At 41.9% G+C, this 15,954-nt stretch overlaps 1 protein-coding gene across 2 annotated transcripts in view; it reads left to right on the top strand.

Moving 5' to 3' along the window:
* Positions 1-15,954, top strand: part of EVA1A (eva-1 homolog A, regulator of programmed cell death) — a gene marked incomplete at both ends in the record, with an annotated part of 205,517 nt that overhangs the window by 68,487 nt on the left and 121,076 nt on the right. For both annotated transcript variants that reach the window (XM_082302438.1, XM_082302439.1), the window contains one exon: positions 1,524-1,647. In XM_082302438.1, coding sequence (XP_082158564.1) covers positions 1,524-1,647 — 124 coding nt within the window. The remainder of the gene's footprint in view (positions 1-1,523; positions 1,648-15,954) is intronic.

Raw genomic sequence — 15,954 nt, forward strand, 5'->3', positions numbered from 1 at the left:
CCGCTAGAAAAGGCCTGGATTGTTTTAGTTTGAACTTTAAAATAAAGGTCAGACTTGAGGCAGGCATGAATTTTTGCATGTGTCAGCCCAAAAAGTGAAAGCTTTAGGAAGTTATGAGCAACCGCAAATGAGGCAGCTTCAAATTGCACTTGAAACTGGAACAGCTGTTGTTCAGACCATAACATTCAGAGTTATAATGCTAAAGATTCTATATATTATGTTCAGGGAGAACTCAAAAATAGAAAGTAGTCACTGAAGAAGAGAGAAAATTGGTTTGGGTCGCTCATGGTAGAGCAGGAGCAGCCTTTATGTTAATGGCACAGGGAGAGGATTGTGGGAAAGCCTAAATATCGGGGTGGGTGTAAGAAAAATGAACAGAGGGAAGACAAAAGAGACCAGGGGAGTCATGGGGAATTTCTGAGGAAGGATTTTCCAGTGCCTCCTTGCAAGTGAAAATTAATTGTTTTAGGGCTGGAATTCACAGCTCTGTATCACAGGGACTTAATGAGGCTGGTGGATTACCTCGCTCTGAGGTCTCAAAATGCTCTGACAGGTTCATGTGTGTCAGGCAAACATTATGGTAATTTTAGCACTTTAGGGGCTCTCCAGGAGTACATAAATACCACCGAAGCCATCCAGCTGAATTTAAAACTTAATTACTGCCCCACTCAATAATATTCTCCCCCACACCACTGCTTTAGAGGATCATAGGGTTAAAAGAAACCATTAATCTTCCTTAATGAAGCTATTTTCTAGCAGGAGACAGAATGCCTTGCCCCTGTGGATTCTGAGATGGAGTTTTTGTGAGTGTTATGAATGAGAGAGTGGGGAGCAAGTGCTAGAGGAAAAGCAGACAAGGGGGTAGGACCCAAAATGCCAGTGGTGACAGAACCCTCTGACTCACAGCCCCTTCCTGAGTTTAGCTAAAAGAATGTGATAATCATGGGGGAAGAGGAAAGAACCCTATTAAAAAATGACTAAGTTGGCTGTATAACAGTGTTCGTTCTCACCACAACTACTAATTTTTGGAATACCAGCAATTTATATACATATATATTTGTACCAGCTTTTATATGACTGAGACAAGAGCTCTCTTGAAATTGTGCATTTCCAGAGAAATCTAAAGCAGATTGGTGGTGACAGAGTTTGAGCCTTTACTTTTAACTATCAAGGTGGATCCATATCCTCAAAGCTGCTTTTCCTGGGATTGTACTGTCTTATATTATGATTAAAAGGCATGCAAATGTTTCAAAATCTCTGTGACCATCCCAGTGCAAGTCCTCCCTTTTGCACCCATGCAAGGGGATAAAAACCTGCTCCTTAAAACAGTGCAAGGAGCACTGAGTCCGTGGCTCCTGTGGTACTCACTGTGTTGAGAACCATCACCTGCCTTGTGCCAGGGCTGGTTGTGGAGGCAAGGATGGCCTCACCTTTCTCCAGTTTGTCTCTGTTTGACGTTCCCTTTAGTGGGGACACTGATGTGCTTTTGTTTCTCTGTTTCTTGTGTGCATTCCCGGCTGCAGAAGATGCTGGATGAGTGCCAGGACAGGCGGAGCTGCCAGTTCCTCGTCAACAGCCGGCTGTTTGGGATGGATCCGTGCCCCGGGACTGGCAAGTACCTCCTTGTGTGGTACAAGTGTAGGCCAAGTAAGTGTTTCTCTATCCAGTCTGTTTGCTCTGTTGAGACCAAGGCATTCTCATACTTAATACTCACCAGAGAGGCTTTCTAGGACTTCTTGTTCCCTTCCACCTCTATTTTCAGTGTAAGATAACCCCTGGTGTGGGGCATTTCCACTTTCCCCCTCACTTGCTGCCTTGCTGGGGTGCTGCTGCTCCATCTCCTTCCTGCTTTCCAGCAGCCTGAGCTGCAGACTGTTTCTGCAGGTGCCAGTGCCAGCCTTTGCCATCACTGAGCTCATGCTGTCAGCAGTGGGTGGGCTTCTCCTGCTCCCTTCTGCAGCGACTCTCCTGCCCTGCTGGGGTAGAGGGACCCTCTCTGTCCCCTCTCTGCCAGCCCCTCCAGAGGCAGTGGAAGCTCCTTACATGGGCAAAGTCTTCCTTCAGAGCTGGGTGCCTCAGGCAGACCCTGGTGATGGTGGTGTGATGGGAACCTCACCTGCCCACGCCATGCCATAAGCCAGCTTTTAATTGCTCCCAGATCAGGCTGGGAAATGTTAACCTGTGTTTTTCATGATCTCATTAGCTGTGTTGAAATTAAATGGGGCTGGATACTGGGAGTGCAGTCATGCGTGCTGCAGAGGAGTGAGCCCAGTGCAGCTTTGGCTCAGGACAAGCAATTCCTGGCCCCAGCAGGGGAGTTAGCATAGCCTAGACACCATTCTCCATCAGGGCTTTGGAAGCAAACACATTAGTGTGGAGATGGATCATGTTTGATGTGGACAAACTGTGCCAGCTTATGTCAGCTGGAGAACAGGACCTGTTTCTATTTGAGCACAAGTCTGAAGAGGAGCATCTGAGGGAGCTGGGGTTGTTTAGCCTGGGGAAAAGGAGGCTCAGGGAGGACCTTATCACTCTCTGTGACCATCTAAAAGGAGGTTGTAGAAAGGTGGGGGTCAGTCTCTTCTCCCAAGTAACAAATGATAGGAGGAAATGGCCTCAGGATGCACCAGGGGAGCTTTAGATAGGATCTAAAGATTGGAAAAATCTCTCTACTGAAAGGATGGTCAAACATTGGAACAAACTGCTCTGTTCCACCCTTCCAAGTGAAGTGGTGGAATCACTGTGAATGGAAGTATTCAGAAATGTGTAAATGTGGTGCTTAGGGATATGGTTTAGCAGTGGACTTGGCAGTGCTGGGTTAATGGTTGGACTTCGTGATCTTAGAGGTCTTTTCCAGCCTTAATGATTCTATGAATTACCTGGACATGGCAATTAGCCTGGATATAGCATTTCAGACCAGCCTCAAGTTTTTTAGATGACATAACTAACATGGTCCCGGCATCACATCAGCAAAATTTTTTTGGGAAGAAACAAAAAAGGACCATTTTCACAGGGGAGAAAAACAGATCTGACTTCAGAAAAGGTTTGAAGCAAAAGCAGAAACATTCAGACTTTGCCAGCAGCAGCACAGAATAAGACTTTTTTCCCCCCAGGCAGAGACCTGTGCTAATGAAGTGAGGGGATCTGGCCAGATCTGTGAGGAATTCAAATCAGAAGTAGGTAATGAAGCACCTGCAGTTGTTGTGGGATTTTCACGAGTGATTGTAACATCGCATTTTGGGTGAGAAACGCATCTTTTTGAGAGGGGTGATTAGCAGGGTGTTCTGACAAGTCCTACTGAACCTGCAGGGTTTATATCAAAGCTCGCTTGAAAAATCTGACTATTGAGGCCTGTGCTGACCTTCTGAAGGTACTTCAGGACCCATCTGTGCATAAATATTTATGGCTTGGCATTCTTTGCTAATTATGGATATGGTAGAAAAGAAGGAGTTTGTCAGTGTGTAGAGTAGGTGATTTTCCTGAAAGGGAGCAGGGGAAGCTGCTTGAAAACATTTCCCCAAGACATTTTTCAGGCAGCTCCAATTTTGCAGGGTGAAACAGGGTAATCTGACAGAAATGATTGTTTCTTAGTGATTGGGCAAACTTTTAATCAGAACCTACTAGGTCAACAACGGTGTTTGAAATACATGAGAATTAGCTTTGCCCGGAGACACCAGGTCATGGTCAGGCTTTCCCTGATAATTCAAAATGTTAATTTTGAGTCTCACAAACAGTACCTAGTGCTGTTGTGAGTTCAATAAGCCTTTCCACCTTTCTGTAGGGAGAAGGCTAATGAGGGGACTGAGCAATGATGCTTCCATAGAATGCAAAATACAGCACCATGAGAAATTTTGGTTGGCTTTTTGGGTTACTGACTATTTGAGTATTGTCTATGAGCTGTAAGCGAATATATGCTTAAAGGCTGAACCCCAAAACTGTGTTGAGCTGTTCCAGAAAGTCTGAGCACACAGAGTTGTAATCAAAGAGTCTTTGTGAAGAGCTCAGTGCCTGGCACAGGGATTGATCCATAACTTTATCAAAAAACAAATACAATATTTTGGGTTCTGTTTCTGAATTTGTCTTTCTTAACAGCAGACGTAACAGAAATACCTTAATAAGAAGCTATTTAAGGTCTGAATTATCTTGAATTGTTAGGGATATCAATTTCTTTTTGTTGCTTATTGAAGGAGCCTGTTGTGATCATGTCACTGAAGAAGTTGTTTTGGTTAGCACCTATCTAGGTAAAATGAATGTGATTTTTTTTTTGTATACAGGTGTTAGAGGCACTTTGGGAAGTGGCCTGTAGAGTTTGGACAGGACATCTTTAATACAAAATAAGGATGCCCAGCCCTCCCACTGTCAGAGTCACGCAGGAGCCTCAAAGGGCCCCTGAACAGAGGTAGTTATCTAAAGAGAAAGACTTCCTTCAAAGAAAGCAAAACTGAAGTTAGTGGCATTTGCTTGTACCTTTGCTGAAGAATAACGGGACGGTGCAGTCATCCCCTCGAGCCACTGTCACTGCAGTTATGTCTCCCTGACAGTCCCCTGTGCTTGAAATCGAGTGGTTTCGATGCTCACTTGCTGTGTGGGGTTCATGCACAAGGCAGGGTGCTATTTTGGTTTCTTGTGGGCAGAATTTCAAGGAGATGGAGGACAGTAAATCATGCTGAAACTGAAAGACAAAGATTTTTCAGATGGTGGAGCTCTGGGGGGGAGGGCAATGAGGGTATGTCTCCTGTACTCATCCCTCCGAGACTGCTTTCAGTGGAAGCAGGGAAAAGTTGTGCAGAGGTATTGTGGCTCACCTCCTCTAGAAATTCAAAGAAATAGTTCAGAGAAGTGCATACTTAACTAGAAGCAGTGAGAAATGAATTTGCTTGTGTGTTTTTTGGGAAGTTTTGTGCTATTCACAGTTCCCTCTGATCCAATAGATGGATCTGGGATCTGATAGACACTCATCCTGCATGTACAGGACTCAGATATGTGCATGGAACTGCTTTTAAGTGTCAGGAGTTTGGCAGTCCTGCATATTCTCTGTGCCTGTAAATAAATAAATATGCTATATGTGTGTGTACTTTCAATTTTAAAATTTAGGATGTTTAAGGAGATCAGAAATGATCAATAAAATGCTCTGTTCTGTGTCAATTTGGGACAAGGGAGATTTACTTAAAACTGCTATGTGATTAGAGGGCCAAGATTCATCAAAGTGTATAGAGGTTTAGATTTTATTTCTAGTTGACATGGTGGTGTTTGATCAAAATTTGGACTCGATGATCTTGGTCTCTTCCAACCTCAATGATTTTATGATTTTATTTTTCTATATCATGTGTGCCTTAGTTTGTAACATGCACCACCCTTTGGGGGGATGTTCAAAGGCACAGTACAGGTCTCAGCACAGCACAGCTTCTGCTTCTAACCTTGGAGATGCCTTTGCAAATCTTCCTGCTGTCCACAGCCTCAGCAGAGCCCCTGCAGGGTCCCTGCAGCTCAAGGTGGGGATTTGTTGCTGCAGAACTGAAGCCTGGAGTTGTTCTCTCCTAGTGTAGATGTAGTTTGGGATTTAGCACTGGCCAGAGATGGTTTCCAGTGGAAAGTCTGGGTATTGCTACCCTGTTTTAGAAGCTAAAAAAATTGATGAGAATGCTGGTCCCACGCCAGTGGGCCTCGGTGCCAGGGAATGGGAATTCAATTTATCAGGGCCAATTTATCCTGAGATCCACATCCAAAGCACATTGAAGCCTAGGATCAAACCCTGAACACACAGAGGACTTCAATCTCCAGGGTACCATCCAGGATCATTAAAAAAATGCACATAAATCCAATTAATTCCCAGGTAACATGCTGATTTGATTTAGACCTATTAAGTGTAATTACCGTGTGGGCTGCAGGAACAGATAATTAGAGGGAATTGACATACTATTTAATTGGTCTAACATGAATTCCTTCTAACTGAAATCTGGATTCACCAATATTATTCAAACAATTCAGTGTTTGTTCATCCCCCTCACTTCAGAGATACAGAACCGTGTAAGATCGTGTGTTATTGTAAGCTAGGAAATATTTGCTTTGTGTGCCAGACTTTCTGGAGGGGCTATGGGATCTAATCCTGGCTGGGAACAAGATCTGTGGGGCTGCCCAAGTCATGCTGAAGAAATAACTTCACCTCTCTGCACCCCAGCAATGCCATTGCAGCTGATTTTACTGGGGTTAGTCGCTGCTCTGGGCTGTTGCACCAGCAGAGATCCATCTGTCCCTGCACAGCAGCTCTTTGCTCGTTGTGGCTTTTTGGTCGTCTGGTTATTTTTTGGCTTTGCTGTTTCAAAAGTGTCAATGCCCCTGAACAAAATGGGGGCATAAATGTTTGCCCTGCTCTGCAGAGGGAATACTTTGGATGTGTTGTCTGAGTGGCCATATGCTGGCAGTGCTGTTGAGAAAGGAGAGGGCTTCTACCCTATTTATTTGACTTATTCCATGAGACCCCCACACAGTGCCTTTCTCTTGTGTCCTCCTTTGTCATTGCCATACCATCCTGGATACACTGATTAATTCTCAGCTCTGAAGAGCCTAAAGCTGCAGCTTCCCATAATGCTATAGTGATATTTTCCCTCTTTTCTCTCGGGCAGTTACTACTTTAGCTTATGACTTCAAGGACTCTGGGAGGGATAATATCCATCCAATGTTTTCAAAAATTATTATTATTTTTATTTCATTTTAAAATGCTGAGTGAAGCAGCTGGATGCGATAATTGAAGGATGGTGGGTATGAAACCCCCCCCTGTACTAACCATCCCAGTGATGTAACAAAGTGTAAATCCAAACTTTGCTGCTCTACCTTCTATTCATAAATGTAAGCCTAAAGCCTTTGAAGTTTCAGAAAGCCTGGATTGTAACCTTGGCTCCAATTTCAGCTGAAATCCCTCTGTAACAATACAAAAACATATTTGGGAAAGGCACATCAAGGCTCTGAGAAATGTATCTGGGAAGGAAACTTATGTTTGTTGGCAAAGGGTAAAGTGCCAAAAGTTTGAGAGGGGTTAGAAGGAGGAAGGGGGGTGAGGGAGGTCACTTCGCTCTGGTTTGGAACCTGTAGCTTTGATTTCTGGGAAAACCTTTGGGCTGAGAATTGGCTGGACATGTTTTGAAGAGAACAGGCTTTCATTCTCTTCACCATAGATTTGATAAAATGTGAGATAAAAATGTAAGAAGCCCAGTTAATTCTTGTAAAAAGTCAATGGCTTTTTTTCAAACATGGAAATGCCAGTCCTGATGTCCTTACCAAAATCTTACTCGGATAACTTTATTTTTCTTAACAGCCCCAGGCAACTCTAATTAGAAAGCAACTGAATTTAAAAATTAATTAGGAATTAATTCCAATTAGATCACCTTCTGATAAAAGTGTAATCTTCAAATTTATGCTCTCTATCATATAGAGATAGAGCTGCCATGCTGTGTCCCAGGAGTGCCTGCCTTTTGGTGAGGATGTGTAAGTTTTTTGCCAGGGATACTTCAAAACCTGTGAAAACAGCAGAATACCATTAGTGTTGCCAGAGCTACTCCAGCTATCAAAGAACTGTGAAGAGTCCTGCTCTGTGTTGTGATTCCATGTCTCTTGGTGAAATGGTTGGGTCTGCTCATCAGATTTCAGCTGAATTGGCTGAAAATTATGGAAAGGAGGTTTTGGAAGGACCACCTAGGCTTGGAGTGAGTGCCTCTTGTTCAACTTTTAATTTCCCTGCAACCCATTCCTTCAGTATTGAATCTCGTGCGGGCTTTGTTGTTGGCTTTGCTTGGCTGGGGATTGCACCTTTTCTGTTAAATTCAGTGAACACAGCCTGAAAAGCCTCATCACACATCCTCAAGGCTTTCATTCCCCAGACAGAATTTGTAAAACACTGTGAGCAAGGCAGAGGGCTATAGAAAGCACAGAGGTTTTGTAGAAGCTTCAGACGAGACCAAAGAGGGACCTAAATGTATTCCTGGTTGCTTTAATGCTGGTGATTGATTTTAGTGCTGGGATAGATTAGTAATTCAGTAGTCATCAACTCTTTCAGAAAAGCATTAATCTCCTTCATCAGACAGGTTTATTGGTGGCAAGAGAAGTTCACTGCATTGTTTGCTGCATTGCTTTTTGGTGGGCCAGGCTTCCCAAAGCAGCACGATGGGGTTGGAAATGTTTAATGGGCACATCCCCCTGGCCCAGCCACCGAGGCAACAGAATGAGCCTTTTGCCTCCTGCATTCACCAGCTCTCTCTTACTTATCTGTATTATTTCAAAACTGTTAAGGTGGTGCAGGGAGTGGAAATTTATAAGGGCAATAAAACCTCAGGCTGCAACCGCCGTGGTGATGAAAAGGTGTAAATAAAGGAACGTTGTAAATAACAGAGGACTGATCTATCAGCCCCCAACTGGGGCCAGAGAAATGCTAATGCTAATGATTAATATTGTTTTAAGCTGTTGATGCACAGAGATTTTCAGGAGCTGTCAAATAGCCCTATCTCTGTAGCACATTAATCACTCAACTGCCAGGAGGAGGATTAAGAGGAACATGTGATTCCATTGTCAGCAAATGCAGAGATTGCTGTCAGTTTAATTATAAATATGATTGTAATATTAATACAATATATTAACTAATATAATAAATGGAAATATGTTATTATCACTGATGTAATTATATTACACTATTTTTATGATAACCATAATTTCCTGCCCCTGAAGAGAAGGAAACTGCTGCTGCACCTTGGAGAGTTAAAAAAAAAAGAATCAAAAAAGAATCCCATTTTTCTTTCAAACATAATCAGTCAGCCCTGATTGATGTAATAAGGAGTCAGTGAAAAACCATGGTGTTTCCTACCATGTAGATATAAGGATTCCCTTTGCTGGATCAGGTCTCCAGTATCCAGATGTGAACCACTAAAAAAGACAAATTCTGAAATCTGCCTAAATTTTATAAATCCTAGAGTTGTGACTTTTACAGATCCTCTTTGTCCTTGTCATTTATTTTTTCTGTGGGATCCTGGGAAAAAACCCACACAAACAAGGGATAACAATATTCTTTTCTTAATCAATGAATTTTAAGTGAAGGACGAGGAAGTGTTAGACCATGGTCTTTCAGTGTTGGGATAGGTGGGTCAACAGCAGTGTCAGGAGGAGCTCCCCCTGATCTTCAGGAGATCCAGCCCATCCTTGGGCACTCTGGCACCTGTGGCACCTTTCTGTGCTGACAGTGGAGGGCTGTGTGGTGGCTGGTCCTTCAGGTGTCAGAAATGGCTTTGGCTGCTGGCAGAGGCAAAGTGATCTGGGAGTCTCCTCAGAAAAGCAAGGAGTGTCCTTGGAGCGATTATCCAGAACACAAGGAAACCAAGTTGTGAAAAATGGAGCCTGTAAATCTAAATCCCAACACAGTCCTACTATGGTAGATGTTTGCAAGCTCTGAACAACAGATTTCAAGATTTTCTGGTGTACTGGTGAAGAACTGAGATGAAAAGCATGTCCCAGGAGCCATATTCTTAAAACCAAACTGAGATGCTGCAAAGGTTGACTTCTGTGGAAGTCTGGATCTGTTGTTTTGACTCCACAGTTTAAACCATGAGTGTAGGACTCACAGAACAGAGAAGTAAATTTATACAGAGCTTCTGCAGGAGGTCCTATATATGGACTTATTCAAGACACAAAATATAGATCAATTTTTCTCCTCGAACAGATGTCTTTTAGAAAAAATAATAAAATGAAAAAAGCAGAGAAGAGTAAATCTTTGCTGGGTTATTGTCATGGTAATAAACTCTTTCCAATTCAATTCCAATTTCTTCATTATTTTTTCAATATCAGTCCTAGTTTTGGTTTGTGAATTAACTTTACATTTTTAAAACAGGTATCTCCTGATATTTTCAGTGGTTTATCATACTAATGGTGTATCGAGCTCTTCTCACACACTTATTTTTCTGACTACTTCAAAGGCACTGGAGGTTGTCACCTATTCACATCTTTGTGAACTGGGACTTCTAAAGCATCCATGATGAATTTTGAAAATTTGGTTACTGTATTTCTCCCAGCTACATTTTTTTTCTTCTTAGGCAAAGCCATTGAGGGAATACTGTGTATTTAATTATTTTAGACAGTAGTGAGCTAGCTTTTACTCTAGTAGACCTCATTTTCTCATATTGTGTGCTTTAGACAACCCAGTGGTTTATATGTAAAAATATCAATCAGGTATCCTTTTAATGTTGCTGTGTCAGAATTATTATCACCATTATTTTAACATCTGGAGAAGACTATTTTAATGATATAAGACTAAGTTCTCCCTTTCAGCTATTTCAATAGTAACTTTAAGCAGCATTAATCCAGATTTATACAATCACTGGAAGGGCAAAACAAAACTGCTGTGAGCAGTGGTGCTAATGATGTCTTTTTCCTTATACATCTTTAAGTTACTTTTCCTTAGTGCATCTCTCCCATCTTTTCATTGGAGTAGAAAAGTTTTGGCTGTGCTTCCCATGTTGCCTCCTATGGTGTAGCTAGTCCAGATTTAAGTCCATGATAACTGGCCAAGTTTACAGTTTATTAGTTGGCTGGTTTACAGGTCATAAATCCATGCTGCTTGACTGGTGGGACAGTGCAATGATTACAACCAGCTTTGGCACTGGTTTGGCTCTCTTCTGAAATTGGCTACCAGTTCTTAAGAAATGTACAGGGACTTCACTACACTTGTCATCTCAATGTTTCTGTCAAATTTCACTGAACTTTAGCCAGTCCTTGGAAGCAGGACTAACAAATGGTGAGGCAGAGGCTTAGGCAGCAGAGCACCGGTAAGTCACAGCTGCTTCAGAAAATCAGCCCAATTTCATTAATGGAGGAAATAAGAAGAAAATTAAATTTGTCCTGGGCTCCCAGGTGTTATTTTTAACTGCCATCTCACAGTCTAGTGCACATATTTTGATTTTTTTTTCCTTTTTTCCTCCTTAGATAACCATATACCTCTTTGTCCAACAGGAAAGTGCAACTACGTGCATCTGAACTCTACATTGGAAATGAAATTTAGCAGTTAATTTGCAGCACTGCTAACCCTTCCACAGCAGAATATAAAAGGACAACTACTTCAGACTAATGAAAGTGACAGTGGGGAGAAGTGCCTTTTAAACACTGCAAATTGGATGGGTGCATCAGAAGTGTAATTTTAAAGGAATCTGACAAGGTCATTTGCAAAGAACAATCTTCTTGTTGAAAGGGTTTCAGACCTCCAAAACTTGGCACTCTTGAGTTTTCAGGGCACTTTTGAAGTTGGCAGGCTGCCTATTTAATATAATTCTGGACTGTCATCCGAATTGTACCTTTCAGAGTTACAGATTATCTCCTGTAGAAGTAAGTGGTGCATGCCAGGCTGCCTAGGCATGCAAGTTTGCCACAAACTTCAGTTCTTAAAAATTAAATTAGACCATCTTCACAAAAAGTTTCTCAAGGGAAAATTGAACTGAAATAATGTTAAAAGATATTTCCATGCAAATGTATGAATTTGTGACACTCCAACTTTTTTAATGCTCCAAATTAAAGGTAAAATCCTTTTAAGATTCCTTTGAAATGAGGGAGTCACCAGGTAGCCCTTAGTAAAATGCTTGTGGGGAAGTGATAGCAAGGGCTGTACTTGAGGACTCTGGAGACCTCTGCTCTTCTGGAAAGGTTTCCTCCATCCAACCCTGCCTAAGGGAATGCTGACTGGATTGATATGGATTTATTCACATCCTGATATGAACAGAAAGTTCTCATTAGTAGCAAGTTCACATGGATTAGGAGGAAGCTCTGGAACTCGGGATATGAAGAGCATGTCCTAAGTGAAATTGGAAGAAAACAAAAACGGAAGGAGCTTTTTGCAATGTGAACTGGTCTAAATAGTAGGCATTTGTCACTGGGAGAAACTTCCAATCTATGTTGACTTGTCCCCTGATAGGGACAAATATCTCATCTAAAGCTGCTCTTTAAAAGAGGGTAGATTAGATATTAGGAAGAAATCCTCCACATCGAGTGTGTCAAGACACTGGGACAGGCTGCCCAGAGAAGCTGTGGCTGCCCCATCCTTGGAAGTGTTCAAGGCCAGGTTGGATGGGGCTGTGAGCAGCTTGTCTAGTGGAAGGTGTCCCTGCCCATGGCAGGGGGTTGGAATGGGATGATCTTTAAGGTCCCTTCCAAGCCAAACCATTTTAAGATTCTATGAATCTCTGATTTACATTTAGGGTCTTGAAGGCCAGAACCTGCTTATATCTCTAGTAAAAGAGGATAAAGTACTGAAATAATAAACGCTTGCTTGAAATGTAAAGTAAGTAAATACATAACATAGGGGTAGAAGCTTGGGGAAAAGGTTTGAGGTGGTGCATCAACTGGAAAATACTTTTATTACAATTGTCTTCTTCTCTGCAGGGTGTAATAGTCGGTGAATGCTGTCCAAGGCACCTTTGCTCTCACTGTTTTGAGATGCACTCTCTTATTTTAATTATGGAATGGACTTAGTTGTAATTATCCCTAAAAATATTCTCTAAATAAAAAATATTCTACAGAAAATATTCCAGAAGTTCCTGGAAATCAGCTGATTGTGGAGAAAAAGGAAATATAAAAACAGGGGTCACAGGTTACCAGGAAGGGTCCTGAATGGATATCTCCAAGATGAGCTGTTCATGGGCAGTCCTGTGAACAGCACTCTTATTCAAGGATGCTGCTTAGAGGTGTCTGTCCTAGTGTTTAATAGGTTTCCTGTCTTGGAAACTCATTTTCCTAGTTCCCACAGAAGAGATGGAAACAGGTACTCACTGTACTCATCTCTCACATGACTAACAGGATAGCTGGAACAACTTGCCCAAGAAAGTTGTGAAGTTTCAATCCTTCAGGTGTTGAAAACTTGAATGGGTATGGCCCTCAGCCACCTGCTGCTCTAGTTGACTCTGGTCTGAACAAGGAGTTGACCCAGACATTCTCCATGAAAGAGGTGCTTTCTATCCTCAGTGACTCAGTGAATTATGGTCTGGAGTGACTACATCCACAGTAAAAAGTTCAAATTTCCAAGGTTAACCCTTACTTTGGCTTCTTTCTTTAGGATGACTCAAAAAATTGCTATGTGGTGACTTTTCAATGTAAGCATTCTGCCTAGACCATGCTGAAATCACCAAAATCTCACCACTTGCATTATCAGCATCTTTATTACTTGGGGATGTCTTACAGTGTCTGTAAAAGTTTGTTGAATTTTAGCTGGTTGCTAAAAGGTTGTGTATTCCACTTGTGCACTTCATCTTTTCCACTTTACAATCAATCCATGCCTGACAGGTTCAGTAGGAGCTGGAGGAGGGAAGAGTGACACAGAACACTGGTGATGTACCTGCCATTAACACAGTTCTTGTGGAGAGAGTGGCTGAGTGGGGAAGTGAGCAAGGCAAAAATTGGGTTAAAGAGAAATTACTGGCTTAGATGGAGTGCAGTTTGGTTCTGAAGTGACATCTTGGGTGCAGTCACATTAATTTAACAGTTATAACCTAGATAAGAGAGTCTTCTGTGGGAAACAATCCTGACCTGATAAGGAATTGGGCAAAACCATCCCTGTTTCTTACAAATTCACTTTCTTTGCTCACATTCTCAATTCTAAGATTTAAGTCCTTTAGGATTTTGTGAAGAAAACAGATTTCTCTTTACATGTATTTCCAGCTCTTTGATCTGGGAAATAGGGTCAGCTATTATGCACTGATTATGTGAAGTACGAATACTTTGATTAGCAAAATTTCATAATTTCTTCCACAAGTTCTGTTCAAAAATATCATTTTAGGCAAGGGGGACCTCTGGCATTAATGCACTTAATCATTTTGTTAGAAGCAGAATCTCCTCAGGAGCTTTTATCTCTAAGGTCTTGCAGAGATTGAGGCATTGACATTTAGTTTTGAGCTTCCAAATAATGATCATTCAGAAAATTCTTGTAAGCCATAAGTGAAAATGTTCTTAAGATACTGGATAAATATTTACTATTGGTCATACAGGTTAATATTATTTTACACATCCAATAACTACAAAAGGTCTTCTTATTGACTTTACTGTTTGAGAGAGACCATTTTTCTATTAGAAACATTTATAATTGTTTTCCTGTAATTGTCTGAGCTAAGTTACAATTGTGTCATATACTGACCTTTAAAAATGTGTCTAGAAAAGCCTGCAGCTGTTCCCTCCTTGGGTTCTCTCTACTGACTTATATTTAAGCCAGTGTCTCTGAAACCAGGCAGTAATAAAAGCGGTATTATCCTTAGCAAATATCTTAATCATGGTAAATCTCTGTTGCCCTACAAATGACTGCACGGGGGATTAGAGTGGAGTAAGCCATTTGCTGAATATCACTGCCACCTTTTCGAGGCCATTTAAGCATGTTTAATTTTTCAGGGTGAAACATGAAACCCACTAATACAAATGTTTGCATTTGGCCTGAATTATATCCAGACTGTAACAGTTAGAGCAGGCTTAGGACCAGATTGTGAGTGATCTGTAGGAGGCCAGTTCTGCTGGGGAGAGTGAGAGAGAAAAATTAATATTTATTCCCAGTCCCAGCTCTCTTATGTCACTTATGCTGCCTTGCTTCTTTTCAATATTTATGTAAGGCTATTATGGTGTGAAGTACCAGTAAATATATGGATGATGCTTAGCTCTGCATTTTTTTAATATCAGTCACAGTCCTTACTGTCATCCAGTGCCTGGGAGCCATCAATGTCTGGCTTGGGTTAATCCTGGCTGAAATGGAGGTGGCAATGCTATGAAGAACAACATAATTCCAGGGACTTGTGTCCTCCATAGCATCACTTTCTAGCTGTTTGTTTATGCAGATTTCTATCAGATTGCCCAGAAACACTGATACTCCCTGTTTTCCAGTGGTCAAGCTTTAGGGAAACTTTTGAGAGTCTGAAATACTACTGTGCACTTCATGCTTTCTTTTTTCCTTCCTTTTAAGAAAGCAGTGTCTTCTCTCTGTGCCTGCCCAGGCAACTGCAGCCCTAACCAATTTGGACTCAGCCAGAGCCTTGGGAACTGGCAGCTCCAGGAGGTGTTTCCTGGGGCAGAATTCAGTGACTGTGAGGTGACATCTGTTTCAGGTGGCACAACCCTCTTACTCCACACCTCAGTGTACCAGGAACACATCACCCACAAACTCTCCTTATTTCCAAGGAATCTGCACTCAGGTTCACCTCCCCAGGCTGATTTCTTGAGCCTTCCATCAGGCAGCTTTCCCCACAAGCCCTGAACACAACTTCCCAGAGCGGCTATGAGGGTTAGAATGGCGAAAGTGAGAGACGGTGTTTTGCTGTTCATAGGATCATGGAATCATAGAATGGTTTGGGTTGGAAAGGACTTTAAAGACCATCTTGTTCTTGTTCCAACCCCCCTGCCATGGGCAGGGACACCTTTCACTAGACCAGGTTGCTCACAGCCCTATCCAACCTGGTCTTGAACACTTCCAGGGATGGGACAGCCACAGTTTCTCTGTTCCAGTCCCTCACTACCCTCACAGTAAATAATTTCTTCCTAATATCCAGTGTAAACCTGCCCTCCTCCAGCTTAAGACCATTCCCCCTTGTCCTATCACTCCCTGTCCTTGTGAAAAGTCCCTCTCCACCTCTCATGTAAGCCCTTTAGGAACTGGAAGAAGTTGTTTTTAATTGTCTTATGACTGCTGGACTGATCTTCAGCAAAGATGCTGATGTCTGTCCATTCCAGGGTATACTGTGCTCAATGCAATATTTTTTGTATTTAAATCCCAGGCAAGTTTCCAAATGACAAGCCCTGACTTTGAATGGTCAGCAGAATTTAATAAATAATCTAAGGACCTTAAATGAGTCCATAGGATGTGTGGTTAAGCAATCAGTTATACTTGTTAATGGGGAGATGTAGCTAATAGTAACCAAATTTAAAGAGGAAATTGAGTTAGTGCCTTGTAAGAAATGAGAC

The sequence above is a fragment of the Coloeus monedula genome (assembly GCF_965178545.1).
Source record: "Coloeus monedula genome assembly, chromosome: 2".
Taxonomy (NCBI): Eukaryota; Metazoa; Chordata; class Aves; order Passeriformes; family Corvidae; genus Coloeus; species Coloeus monedula.